This window comes from Poecilia latipinna, unplaced genomic scaffold (genome assembly GCF_001443285.1).
Source record: "Poecilia latipinna isolate Pla-1442-1.1 unplaced genomic scaffold, P_latipinna-1.0 Scaffold2128, whole genome shotgun sequence".
Taxonomy (NCBI): domain Eukaryota; kingdom Metazoa; phylum Chordata; class Actinopteri; order Cyprinodontiformes; family Poeciliidae; genus Poecilia; species Poecilia latipinna.
The window spans coordinates 7,451-21,957 of NW_015114744.1; the positions used below are offsets into that span (position 1 = coordinate 7,451).

Sequence of the window (14,507 nt, forward strand, 5' to 3'; positions counted from 1 at the left end):
TCCTCCAGCTGACTCAGCTCCCGCTGCACCACCGACAGCAGAGCCTGCCAACACCGACAGCGTCTCGTCCTCTGACCCGTCAAACCGGACGCTGGATTTGGCGAGGTGAACTCACGGCTTTCTGCTGCAGTTCCTCGATCAGCTGCTGGTTGGCCGCCTCTCGCTCCTCCACCTCCTGGCTCTTCTGGTCGTAGTTGACGGCCAGCTCCTCCAGCGCCTGCAGCACCTCCTTCACCTCCTCCTTGGCCAGATCGTTCTCCGTCTGCAGCCGGCACAGCTCCTCCTGGATCTTCTCATAATCCCGCCGCGTAGACGCCAGCAGCTGTCACGGAAAAACAGGGAAAGAAAAATGAGCAGGTTTTAACTTTTAACTCCTTTAGGACCTTATAAAATCTGTTCTGAACTCAAAAAGTATGTAATTATTGTGTGAATGAAATCAACAGCTACACTGCAAAAATACACAATCTTACTACGTATTTTTGTCCTGTTTCTAGTGCAAATATCTTAGTCCACTCGAAATGAAACAAAACTAACTTACAAGTAACTTTTCAGCAAAATATCGGAGCTTGATTTAAGTCAATAATGAAAACGTTCTAGTTCTATTTGCAGATTATTTCACTTATTACAAAACATTTTCTCATGTTATAAGTACAATGATTTGCCAGTAGTAATTTTTTTAATTAGTAATAAGGAATGATTAACTTTAAACAAGCTTATGTAACTTGCTGACTTGCTGAGAAGTAACTTGTAAGTTAGTTTTCTCTTATTTTAATTAAACTAAGATATTTCCACTAGAAACCAGACAACAATAATTGTGTTTTCAGTGTAGAGGCCAATATTTCCTGTTATTCTGCATCATAAATCAAACAAACTGCAACGATTCAACAGAACATTGGATTACAAGATTTAAAAGTTAAAGAACAAAACATGAGCAAACCAGAGAATTTTGTCTTTGTAATAAAATAAAATCTTCCATTCAAAAATGCCTCACAGTTCAACTAAACACCAAAATATTTATCGCATTAAAAAACTGTAAAAAGTAAAAGCTTGAGCACACTTCCATATTGATTTTTTTAGGGACGATGACGATGTTTCAGTGGGATTTTTTCATCATGGCTGACCAATTTATTTTATTATTTATTATATAAATCATACGATAAAGTGAAACCAACCTCTTCTTGGTCCAACATTTGCTCTTTAAGCTTCTCAGCAAGTTGGCTGTGTTGGTTGATTTCATCATCCTGGAGAAACGAAACAACAAATAAATCCAGATGAATTTCTTCTTCTTCTTCTTCTTCTCCTTCTTCAGCCTCACCTTGTCATCAAGCTGCTTGTACAGGTTCCTGATGTCGTCCTCAAACGTTTTCCTCTCTTCATTGGAGACGTCGCCCCCTGCTGGTGGCAGATTGTCGATGATGGGAGTGTTGTCGTATTGCTCGATGCTCCTCTGGTCTTTAGAGCTCAGACGCTCCTCCTCAGGAACGTTCTCCCCTGTAAATATAATAATATCCTGTTAAATAAACATCTTTAAAAAAATTAATTAAAAAGAAAAGTAAAATAAATGTTATACTACTAAAATAATTATGTATGTTAAAGAGTAACATACATAAGATAATGCATTCATTAAAAAAATTACAACAATAAGAACCTGATTGAAATACAAAATTTACTGAAAACGAGAAAACGCTTTGAATATGGTTTGGTGTTGAGACCTTCAAAATAAAACAGGAAGTGAAGGTGGAAAATAAGCAGAACAATCAGATTTAACAGAACTAAAGGCCGAATGCTGCTTCAGATCAGCAGTGATGGCAGCCAGGAGGTGATGAAGAGCAAAGAGCCTCACTGCAGAAACACTGCATCAGCATAATGTGTGTGTGTGTGTGTGTGTGTGTGTGTGTGTGTGTGTGTGTGCTGCTTTTGCATATCTGAAGGCTTAAGAGGGCGAGTTGATTTAATGCTTAGGAACATTTTCCATCACCAACAAGGGAATTCAGCAAGATTTAAAACACAATGGCTGCAGAAGAGGAGGAGGAGTCTCAGTGGTTACTAGGCAACAGAGGATGAGGAAGAGCGAGGATGGGGACACAGTGCAGACTCAGCAGATTGCAGCGTTTTCCTCTTACCGTTCCTCCAGCGGTTCAGTTCAGCCTCCAGCCTCTGGATGGCGCTCTTCAGGCTCTTGTTCTTCTCCTTCTCCTTCTCGTATTTCTTCTTCCACTCCTCGGCGGTCAGCTCCAGGTTCACGCACACCGTGTTCTTGATGGTCTTTGCCCTGAACCCAGACATTAAAGCCACCATCAGTCCATCACATCATCTGCACACCAGGAGGGTCCAAATGTTTTGTCTACTCTAACCAATAAAAATAAAATGTCCTTGAAGCTTTAATCCAGCAATGAAAAGCAGATTTTAGTTTACAAATGTGTACTTTAGAGTAAAAGTCAAAGAGTACATGGCCTAGTTACCATGGCAACAGAAGGAAACCAGGAAGCTTGGAAGAGATGATCACTTTGTGTTGCATCTAACATTTCTGTAAGTAGATTTTTATTTAAAAGTTGTAGTTTTGTCGTGATTTATTTACTTTTAGTGCTTTGAGGGCCGCACAAAATCAGTCCACGGGCTGTAAATGGCCCCCGACCCCCAATTTTAACACCCTTACTGAATGAAGCAGTTTCCATGTTGGTTTCAACACCTGAGCTGCAAAAATCTCCACAAAAAATCCCCAAAAATAGCCACAAAATATATTTTCTTCCTGCAAAAAGTTGCTTCCGTCTGCATTAACACCAAACATTTTCATAAAGATAGAGAATAAACGAATATAAACAGAAATAAACCCAGATGAAGTCTTTGGACCATGTGCTTGTTGATTTGCAGAACTGATGCCAACTTTCACCTACAAACAGACCCTCATTAACCAAACCAAACCAGAGCTGAAACACTGCAGGCGAATATACATGACAACATGGTGGTGGCAGTATCATGATGTGGAGCTGTTTACACTGTCAATTCATTACAGAAAGTGGACACAATAAAAAAAGGGAGGATCACTTAAATACCCCAACTTTACTTCAAATCAACATCTAGACCAACAAGTATGCAGCAAGCAGCTCTGGATGGTAAGTCAACAACAAAACACTTGTCTTTTCCAGCAGCCATTGTACAGAAGTAAAACCAAATGTGCTGAAGCTCAGCTTGGGTTGCTAAGTAACGGATGGAATTCCATTACCTAGCAACCCAAGGTAGCTAGGTAACGGGCAGAGCCTGCTGATTTGTCACATTACATTCTGGAAGTTTTTGATACAACTCATTTGCTGTACACCAAAAAAAAAAAACATTTTGCTTTTCTCAGCGTTTGGACTGTTTTTAGAAGCAGCTGAGGCCCAAAATGTGAATGTTTTTCCGTTCACTGTCGCTCCAGAGAAGAAGCGAGGAGTACCTCTGTCCAAACATGAGCGTGGACTTGGTCTCGGCCTCGTTGTAGACTGACGGAGAGCAGCAGATGATGATGGTGGTGCGGCAGTTTCCTCCCAGGGAGTCCTGCAGGATGCGGGTCATCTTGCTGTCTCTGTACGGCACGTGGGTTTTCTGGGGGAACCGAGATCAGATCAACCATCTCCAACACGCCCCATCAGATCCTCAGGGAGAACCAACTCACCGTTCCCTCAGCCAGAGCCGAGATGACGTTTCCCAACGCCGACAGAGATTTGTTGATGTTTTTCGCCTCGTCCAGCACCGCCCCCTCTGCTCCGGTCTTGCTGACCTGTCAAACAGTCGGATTTTATGAATCGCAGCTCAGCGGAGGAATGCGGCCACGTTAATCTCAGACTGACCTTCTCGCTGCCGGCCAGATCCACCAGGTACAGCTTTCCCGACAGTTTCTTCTCCGTTTCGACGTTTTCCTGCTTGATGTTGATCAGGAAGATGCTGTGGCTGCGGGAGCTGTGCTCGTTCATGTCTGGAGCAGAAAACAGAAAAATCAGACTCTTCATGCAGTTCAACAGAAGTCCCTTTCCCAACGTGTCATTTAAATAATCCAACACCATTATTTAAATGGTGATGACAGATGACAAAATCCAGTTAAAAGATAGATTTAATCCATTTTCTGCAGCAGTTGCACATATAATTGTTTTACCAAACTGTGTCTTTTGGTGAGAAAAACTCGATTTCCCAAGACATTGTCTGATTTTACGCCATCCAACAACATAATGAAGATATTTAGTAGGAAAAGTAAACACTCACAGGTCATTTTTTACCAGCAAAAATCTGGTTTTGAACAAGATTTTTGATGTTTTTATGTTAATCTAATTTCTAAATTGAATATTGTTTTTTGCAAAAAATCTCTTTTTTGCGTTTTAAATGCTGTTTATCCCAGTGTTATTGCCCTCTACTGGCCAAAAGCAGGTAGTTCAGGGTTATTTTTGAACTTTTGTTTAAGGGAAATTTCATTTTGCAACAGAATATCCGCAGTATAGCAGCTCAAACTGAGTAAAAAGTTATAATTGAATAAATGTGATCAACATGTTGTAAATCAATATGTTGACATACTTGTCACTGCCACGTGCCGATTGGCCTTCCCCTCGTCGATGACGTCCATCACTTCCTCAGGACTGGACACGAAGCGCTCAGTGCAGCCCTGAAGCAGAGAGGAGGCTGGAAGATCATCATTTAAAAACAAAAACAGCTGCTGTTCATCTAAGATATGATCCACCCCTCACTGAAGAAGTTGAAACTCGTCTTACTGACCTTCACATAGGGGACCCTGTTCTTGTCTTCATGCACAGCGAGGTTCGTCTTCGACACTGAAAACAAAACAAAGATCTCAAATCTCAGCTGGTGCTTGAATTAATAAAGATCCTTAATGAAATGTGGTTTCCTGCAGGTCAGAATGTGGAAGTGGGAGAACAGACTCACCGTCCAGCAGGTCTCTGATTTTATCCAGGTAGATTTCAAAATAAGAAACCTGAAGAGAGAAAATGAACATTTAGAGTCTGGTCGCTATTTACTGAGAATTTAATCATTTTTTATTTATTATTATTGTTATAATAATAGTAATAGTTGTACTTTATTTTGTTTATTTTTCTATTGTGCAGGCAGTGAACATGTGGCTCTCTGTACCTTGATGTGAAACTCCAGGTTCTCGTCCATGGAGTAGATGTGGTCGAAGATGTCCTGCGCGATGCGAGGGATGATTCCCATCAGCTGCGGGTCGTGCAGTTTGCCCTGAACGAACCACACTTTCAGTCATATGTGTAAAATATATTAACAAATATTATCAAAAAAAGTTGATAATGACAAAACAAAAAGCCACAGATCTACGATGGTGTATAAAGGATAGAGAAATAAAAAGGAAGATTAAATTTAAGCCAAAACTTTTTGGATTAAAATTTAACATTTGCTAGAAAATACTAACATTTTGAGACTTTTGGAACTCTTGAAAATGTTTTTTTTTTTTCTAACAAATTTTCAACTTCTCACACTCAGACATTTCCAAATGTTTTCAAGTAAATTTCTGAGACTAATCTCAACATGTCATTGTTTTTTCTGGCAAATTTTTTACCTTTCAAACTCAGTGTTTCTGTTTTTCCTGGAAAATTTCTGAGTTTTTCTGGAAAATGTTCTACTTCTCAAACTCAGAAATTTTTTTAGGTTTTTGGTGGAAATGTATTCATTTTTGTTTTAATCTGCGATGGCCCAAGAACCCCGTCATACGGATCAGATCAGAGAATTAAGAGTCTTCAGGCTCTTTCTCTGGGGATTAACCAACTCCATTTGGAATAATTTATACTCATAAAAATCAGTTTCCGTAGAACGAAACAATGTTTGACCTTATTGTTTTATCCAGAGGCTTGGCTGTCTTTAGATTACTCTGGGTCTAACTCTCCTTAATTCCGTTACACAATCCTCTAATCCTCACACTGTGGATTAAAGTTCACAACAAAACTCTCGATTCATTGCTTGAGCCACCGGCTGAGCGTGACCTCTGACCTCCATGGTGTGGGTCTTTCCAGAAGACGTCTGTCCGTAAGCGAAGATCGTCCCGTTGTATCCACCCAGCACATCTACAATGAAACAGAGATGTTGGAAACTTCATAATACAACCCAGAAATTATGTACAAAAATTATGTTTAGAGGAGGAAAGGGATAAAACCAGAATATTTATTCAGAAATTTTGAATAATTCCTCAAAACTGCAATTTATTTACCTTTTTCTGTGTGGATTTCTAGGAATTTGTAACTTAGCTGATAATTGATATAAAGACAAAGCTGCTGATTGGACTCAAACAACACCAAATATTACCAAGTATTTTCAGTCTAGTTTCTAGTGAAAATGTATTAGTTCACTAGAAATAAGACAAAACTAACAAGTAACTTTTCAACAAAATATAGGAAATTATTTTAAGTGACTAATTCTTAAATATTGATGAAAAGTATTAGTTTCACAAATATTGGTTTATTAGTGAAATAATCTGCCAGTGGAACTAGTACTTTTATTTTTTAGCAACATTAAGGAATTACTGGCTTAAAAGAAGCTCATGTATGTTGTTGAAAAGATATTAGTAAGTTAGTTTTGTTTCATCTCAAGGGTACCAAGATGTTTCTACGAGAAAGTAGACAAAAATACTTGGTAAAATTAGGTGTTTTTACAGTGCGGAGAGATTAAAAATAGGCCTAGTAAATGGTTGCTATGGTGATATTATGAGAATAAAATCATAATATTCTCATATTATTACAACTTTCTTCTTGTAATGATATTTTTTCATTTTCTAATTGTGGTCCTCATTCTCTGTTGTACTTTTTCGGTTTTGTGAGAAAGGATGGAAACATTACCATAAAACAATGTATAATATCATATTTAAAAGAAACTGACAAGAAAAGATCATATAAATATCTTCGTGTGTGTACTGTTTGTAATAAATTTGCAGCCCTGGTACCTTTGACGATCTGCTTGGCACACTGCTCGTAAACTTGCTCCTGCGTCGTGTTTGGCGGCAGAACGCGGTCGAACACGTACGGTTTGCCCTGTTTCAAAACAAAACGGATCCAGAACGACACGTCAGCATCTGTTTCCGATCTGTGGATGAGCTGACAACACTTTAACTCTTATGGATTTAATGAATTTCTGCAACGAGTTCAGTCATTTTACACATAAAAAGCTGGAAAAAAAAGCTAATATGCTGCCCTGATTGTTGGAAAAAAAACATGTATTTCTAAATGCAACTGTCCCCAAAAAACGATTTTAAATGAACTTTTAGGGATTTCTGACATGGCCATCCATCATTCCTCCAGCTTCATCTCAGGGGCAACGTTTCATCGGTGCATAAAGCTGCTCTCAGCATTTAAAGGCAGCTGCAGCAGCACTCAGAGCCTTAAAATACAGCAGAGAAACTCCTGACACAAACTGGATCTGCAGGCAGGAAGCCGTTTGATCAAATATGCGACAGCACAAACCATGTAGAGCTGGTCCGGTTTGTCTGACTGGCTGCAGCAAAGCAAATTTAAAACTAAGGCCCAGAAATTTTATCACATTAAGAAACTATTTTTACGGAGAGAAATTAGTTCCAATTTTATTTCTAATTTACATTTTTTATTTTTAAATTTAAAAAAAGTATTTTAAAAATAGAAACATTGAAAAACTTCACAATCAAAAAAAATTTATTTTGAGAAAAATTTATAACATGTATACAGTAGTTGAACCTACATTTATACAGTTTGCCATTTTTTCAGATTTTATTTTATCTAAATTATCTTATTCAAATAATTTTCAATGTTTTTTTTATTGTTTAGTTTTTTCTGATTTTATTTTTTGAAACATTTTCTCTGCTTGCAGTAATATTGGAACAAATTTCTCTCCATATAAACAAACTTCCTCCAGTTCATATAAAAGGAAAAAAAAAAAACTTTGTAATTTGATGATAATAATTGAATCTCAAATGAAAATAAATCAACATAAAAGTGAAATTGACTTGTAGATACAAAAAAAATCTCCTGACTTAAAAAACAACAACATGAAAGCTGCACAATTGATTTACTTAATGAACAAGATAAAGGCCCATACTGATAAATATTGATACTAGGAGCATTAAACAAAAAGAAACCCTTTCTGATGGAAGAAGTTTCCTAAATCCAATGTTGATCAGGGCCCCAGATAATCTAGGACCGCCTCTGGAGACATTTCTTTTCATTTCTATGTTTTCAAGCACATTTTAATGAAAATATTTGCTCATAAGTAGCCGTTCCTAAAATCAGACATGAAATTTGAGGACCTCTGATATAAAACTGAACCTTTAATGCTAATTATTATGCAGTGAATCCCTGCAGAAGCCAGTTAAGCCTTTGTATTCTATTAATTTCTCTTCAGAAACCTAAACATTTGCATGTTTATTATCCTATTATCTCTAAATTTCTGCAAAAGGCGCGCATTTTTCCCCTTTATGCATCATTCCTATAAACGCTATTGCGCACTTTCCGTCCTGCGTCAGCTCAGCAGTCAGACTCACGGTTATCACCACGGTGTCGTCCTCCTTAAACTTGGGGATGTACTTGTCTCCTCTGGTGATTTCGGCCTCGTTCAGGGGCCTGAAGCGGCACATCACCTTCACCCCGCACTCTGCTGCATCCACCATGGCTGCTGCTGCTGCGGCGGCCGTTCAGAAGCGAAAACAAAAAAGCCTGACAGGAGAGGAGCCGCTAATTATTAAAGGTTGGAACCATTAGATGAAAGTCTATCGCTGCATTTCCTGGATTCCACGGAGTTGAGAGTTGAGCTCAGCAGCGCCGAGTTTCCTTATCTGCGCCATGGCCAGGCGGGACGAGCCGCAGCGCTGCGTCCCGATGCGGAGCTCGCAGCTCGGTGTGCGGGCGCGTCCTGCTGCTCTGCAGCCGGCCGGACTCTCCCAACAGGAGGAGGAAGCGGCAGAGAGGAGGAGGAAGAGAGGGGGAGTCAGGGCAGCATCAGCCAACAGAGCCGCATCGTCCTGGACCGCTGAGGAGACCGGTGCGCGCTCCCGGAAGGTGCCGCGGCGCGCGCATGTCTGGCGGAGACGCGCGAACATATACACACACACACACACACACACACACACACACACACACACAGCATACTGCCTCCGTTATCTTTAACACTTAAGTTACACATTTTTGTGCAGAAACAAATTTTCTGCTGCATTAATTTAAAGTGATCAAATCTGCTTCATTCTATATTTAGGATAAAAAAGCAGATTTTATTAAGCGTTTTTTATGAAATCGACTGGTAATACTGTCTAGATACTATAATATATTCATAAACAAACTCAGGTTCGTTTTTGTTTTTCTTAAACTAAAAGTGAGGCATTGCTACAGATAAGCAGGTTTAAACTCCAAAACATCACAAAAAGCTTTTAAAACTAACATACACATCATGATGCTGCCACTAACAGTTGCTATTAGGTTTAAAAAGCTTAACTTGACCTGTAAAACTTTACTTGTTTGTATTTATTCAAGTCTTAGATCATAATAGATTCTCTCTTAGAATAAACCAATGAGTTGTAGCATATTACAGCATTTTAAACAAGCTTTTGGAAAAAGTAAGAGTAAAAGCTTTTTATAATTCATATAAATAATAATAATCCCTAATTTTATCAAGACTTTAAGTCCATCTAACTCGTTTTGCTGAGGTAAATATCTGCAGATCAGTTAGATGCGCTTTCATTTGTACCCACTAGAGGGCAGTGTAAGACAAGAAACGCGTTTTATTCGGCTGCAAAAGAATCCAAATCGGAAAAAATACAATAAAAATGACAACATTCAAGTAAGAGTGAACATGTTTTTAATATCTTAAACATCTGTGCAACATTATTCAAAATGTTACATCACTGCATGACCTGTAATGTTTCACAATATTTACAAAAAAAATGCTGCTTACATCAAACCATTAAAATAAAAAAAAGTCCAAACAATCTGAAAATAATGGACTCTGACACACTATTCCTAACCCACATTAATGCAGAAAGGAAAGAAATAAACAAGAGCAACCAAGTGCACACGGTACTTCACGCAGGTCTATTCTTTTTGTAAAGTATATATTAGTGAGAAAATATATACTTAATTACAAGCCGAAGAGAAAGAAAATACTGACAGGAGAGGAAAAAAAAACACTGGAGAAATAAAAGATGACACTCACACCTCAACGCAGAATCACAGGCGAAAAATGTTTCCTATGTTTGACCACGGAGAACGTGGCAGAACATGGGTTCCTGACATTGCACACAAAACGATAATAAAATAAAACATAAAATCAGGAGCAGAATGAACTTTACCGAAAGAGTTCATGTGTTTGGAAGAGGAGGGGGGGGATCTGAATCGGGCTGTAGTGAGTGACCATACGAATAATAAAGTAAAATACAAACTAACTTCTTCAAGCAAAGAAAAAATTAAACCACTGTAAAAATTAGTGAAATTAGCTTTTCTTGTAGTGCTTAATGTTTTATTACCTGGATACAGTTACATTGTTTTGTAGTGTATCAATAAACAGGTTCTTAAAAAAAACAACCTAAAAATGATTAGTATTTTTTTAAATGGGGATTTTTCCAGCACTAAAAATATGTTTCCACTGACGAAACAGGAAAAAAAAACAAAAAAACTTTTGGGTTAAATAAAATAAAAATCAAAGAGCAAAACCTAAAACTCCCAATTTAGTTGACATTTTAATCATCCTAAGAGTCATAATCACTATTTTAAGCTGAATTTATAACAGAGTTAGAATTTATAAATATCAAATCTCTGAATCACATCATCTTGTCTTTGTAAATCCTTTTTGCCGTGATGTTTATCAAAACGACGCCTGAATAAAACCTTTAAATTTCACCAGTAGACGTTAAAATGTGACGCCGTTTTCGAGCAGACTGAAATCTAAAACTGCCGTTTAGAAATCCTGCCTGAAACTGAGAACGCAGCTCATTTTTGCAGCAACGTTTGCCTAGTTTGTCCAGATTGAACGTTCATAATTCCCGTTTGCTGAGCTCTTCACAAACACGAGTTTTTAGTGCTTATAACTCCTGTTTATAGAAATGTCTATAAAATCTTTAAAGATCACCAGCAGGTATTAATAAGTCCTGCTAGAAACAGTGTTTTTAAACTGCTGTTTAACAGCCTTTATAAGTTAAATTGGTTGAAATTGGGACATCAGGTTGGAGGGAAGAGTCAGAAACGGCAACTGTGATGGTTTAATCGGATGAGAATTCAATACTTGTTTTAAAAAGAGACGATTTCCGTGATTCGCGCTGGAACTGCTTTGGTCAGAAGAAACATCTTAAGTTGTGTGGAGTGTCTATAAAACTACAGAGCAGAGAGAAGTTTGAATAGAAAAGGAAAGCAAGCAGATGACAGGAAAGCAAGCAGAGCACTAACGGTTGCAGAAGATGCTGTTGATCCATCGCTTGGTTTATTGCACTTGATCATTCGGTAGCGATTTCAGGTTATTGATCAGGAGGAGCAGCAGTTTGATGCAGCGTTTCCGATACTGTCAGTACTGTAGTGTTAAAACTGCATTTAATACCTCCATGTCTGCATTTCTAAGAGGTTAATATTCATAAATAACATGGTTTTTATACCAAAACACCCCATGACACAACGTGTAACAAAACGAGGAATCTGAGCGCCAAACTTCTTAAATAAAAACGGGACACATGATCTGTTGTTCACCTGTTAAAAAACAAACAGAACAGAAAAAAAACAAACATACATATACACATATAAGGCTTTAGTTCTCGACTCTTGGTAGTATTATTGCCATCTAGCATATTTGTAAAGCTTAAAATAAATATGGAGTACTGTACATAAATAATTTACATCGACAAGCAACAAAAAACAGAAACAAAAAGGCCTCTAAATAAGAAAAACGCTTCCGTCAAGTTAGTGTTTCCTTTCATGATCTAAACTCTGAGGTTGGTTAGTCCACCTAAAGCTATAGTTGTGGCAAAAGAAACTAAAATACTGTACAGACAAGCATGAGAACAATCGAATCAGAGACGACGGCTGAAATCTCAAAGGAAAAATCCACCCAAACTCGTGAAACTGGAGCCGTTTGAGAGAAATGAAGCTTCACCGTCGCCTCCAGGTGGATTATTCCTTCTGAAATGCGCCTCGCCGGATTCGTAAACATGACGCTTTTCCTGTCCTGGATGAAGCTGGTGGAGGAAAATAAACACGGAACACTTTCTGCTGGTAAAGTTCATTCTGTTTTGTTTCTAAGCGAACACTCGGCCGATCCTGGACTGAAGAAACGAAGGGAAACAGCGCGACGTAGAAAAGCTTTCGGCTGCCATCTTATTCGTCCTACGCATGCGGCCTGAGGCAGCCGCACGTCTGAATAGAAACCAAGACATTGGTACACTTCTACTGCTTTGTTTTTGTACAATAAAAGATAAAATGTGCATTAGGTACGCTTGTACATGACATTGTACAATATTTACATACAATTCTTAATAGCAGGAAATTTCAGGATTATCTATATACATATTGAAAATGTATCAGAAATATTTGGACTGTCTATTTTTCTTAAATATGTAAGGTAATGCTTGTAGCTTTTTTTTTTGTTTATTTTACTATCTTATACTAGAAAAAAATAGTTAATTCAGTGAACTGTAGACAAATTGCAACTGTTTTTAATGTTTTTTGTTGTATTTTTCTTATTTTTCTCTCTACAGTTAAAACTGTATTGGTGATTGGAGTTTCCAGCACCTTCTGTGGTCAGTCAAAGTCACGTTGGAACAAGGTTTGTACCACTGAAAGTCCATGTGTAGCACCTGTTGAAGAGCTCAGACCGCCCCGTCCAGGACGTTCTGGGGCCGGACACATTCAATGTTATCTGGATATTTTCCTCCTCTTGGGTTTGGGGAGCATCAGCTGACGGTCCCTGGATGGGAGCTGGAGACGGAGGGGATGTTATCAGAGACGCATTTCATACAAGAGACAGCATCTCTGTCATAAAACGTCTGGATCGTGGTGGACGGACTGCAGGTTTCTGGACAATTAGTCTTTAAAAAGCCTGATACTGATTTCTTTCGTGTGGAAAGTTCTCAAATAATGCAGTGACTATTGTTGACTGTGACCTGTTGGGTCGCGCTCTTTCACAGCAGCACAAAAAGGGAAGAACATAAAATGAATTTGCTTCATAAAAATGTGCCAATTTCGAAAAAACTCACGTTTTTCGATAAGATTTTTCTGCAAAACACGAGTCGTGATCAACAGCCAGATGTCACTGCTGCCGGAAAAAATAAAGCCGACAGCAGGAAGTGATTGGAGGATGCAGGTCTGTCACAATAACACATTTTGTTAATGATAAATTGTCCCAGAAGTTATTGTGATAAACAATAATATTGTTGTTTTCAGACTGTTTTCCAAGTAAAATAATGGTAATAACAATGCAAGAACACATTCTCAGAGATATACAAGCTTCAAATTCTGATGAGCATTTAACACAAACTGGGAGGCATTTTAAATATCCAAACTAAATAAAGAAAACAAACAAATTAAATTAATTATAAAGCCTCTGTCAACAACATTTTCCTTAAAGAAGGCTAGTTGAGACCAAAGCACCAGACTGAGGAGTTTTATCATACAGTTTTTGGTTATTTGCATAAAATAATTGCTTGTTTTAATTTTGCAGTTGATTTATTGTGACAGGCCTGTGAGGATGAAGACACGGCGTGTTTTGTAACGACTTATCGAGTGAACGATTCATTTGTCATTTTAATTGTGCTTTTTGTTTAATAGAAACACTGCAATTGTAAAAATGATTTTTTTTTTTTTTTTACTTCAGTGAAATATTGGCAAAGTTTTGCAACGGAAACGCAGCCAGTGAACATCTTTAGATGAGAGCATGATGGGAGATGTTTGTTCCTTCATGCAGTCGGGTTGTAGCTAATTTAACAAGGTTCAGGTTGGAGGGCAAAGATTTTTCCCTCAATAAAGGAAATTATCATTTCAGAACTGTTACATTGTTATTTTTTAACACTTAATTGATGATCTGAAACACGTACGTGTGTAAAAACTGAAGAAACCTGTCTAGGATACTCACTGTGCCTGACATTTTGTCGAGCTCGCTCATGGCCTCATGGAGAGCAACTTGCAGGGGGTTGTTCAGTTTGGGTCTGCAGGAAAACGGTTTATTTCATCATTGCCATAGAAACCAACAACACTCAACGTTCGCTGCAATGTCTGAGGAGCTTCTTACTTCAGGCCTCTCTTGGCGGCTCGGTCAAGTGCCTCCAAGTCGTGGGTTAGTGTTTTTAGTTTCTCCGGCTCCACCTGCAGGGTCAAAGGTCAAACTTTAGGTCAGAGAAGGACTAAAATTAATAACTGCATTAGTAATCAATTATTCTGACTGGATTTGATTGTTCATTTAAGCCTTTTTTTTATACAATATTAGAAATATAATAAAAGATGCAAACAATTCAATTCCTTTTTTGAACAAAAAAAATTATTTGTCTAAATCTAGTGATTATTTTTTGGATGAACAGATTAATAATTGAA

The 14,507-nt window shown here is 38.1% G+C and overlaps 2 protein-coding genes across 5 annotated transcripts in view; both read right to left on the reverse strand.

Annotated features, from left to right (window-relative positions):
* Positions 1 to 9,026, reverse strand: part of LOC106936379 (kinesin heavy chain isoform 5C) — a gene marked incomplete at its 3' end in the record, with an annotated part of 16,469 nt that extends 7,443 nt beyond the window's left edge. The window contains 15 exon segments of the mRNA XM_015017335.1: positions 10 to 44; positions 116 to 322; positions 1,173 to 1,241; positions 1,316 to 1,491; positions 2,124 to 2,272; positions 3,434 to 3,582; positions 3,653 to 3,757; positions 3,828 to 3,952; positions 4,543 to 4,630; positions 4,741 to 4,796; positions 4,909 to 4,957; positions 5,113 to 5,217; positions 5,983 to 6,056; positions 6,929 to 7,016; positions 8,495 to 9,026. Of these exon segments, the coding sequence (XP_014872821.1) occupies positions 10 to 44; positions 116 to 322; positions 1,173 to 1,241; positions 1,316 to 1,491; positions 2,124 to 2,272; positions 3,434 to 3,582; positions 3,653 to 3,757; positions 3,828 to 3,952; positions 4,543 to 4,630; positions 4,741 to 4,796; positions 4,909 to 4,957; positions 5,113 to 5,217; positions 5,983 to 6,056; positions 6,929 to 7,016; positions 8,495 to 8,620 (1,601 nt within the window).
* Positions 9,027 to 11,608: 2,582 nt separating this feature from the next.
* mbd5 (methyl-CpG binding domain protein 5) overlaps positions 11,609 to 14,507 on the reverse strand; it is a 27,833-nt gene continuing 24,934 nt past the window's right edge. For 3 of the 4 annotated variants that reach the window (XM_015017340.1, XM_015017336.1, XM_015017337.1), the window contains exons 8-10: positions 14,209 to 14,282; positions 14,053 to 14,125; positions 11,668 to 12,899 (exon numbers count right to left, since the gene is read on the reverse strand). In XM_015017340.1, coding sequence (XP_014872826.1) covers positions 12,837 to 12,899; positions 14,053 to 14,125; positions 14,209 to 14,282 — 210 coding nt within the window. In that variant the 3' untranslated portion in view covers positions 11,668 to 12,836. Of the gene's footprint in view, positions 12,900 to 14,052; positions 14,126 to 14,208; positions 14,283 to 14,507 lie in introns of all 4 variants that reach the window. The other variant, XM_015017339.1, reaches the window with a different exon arrangement.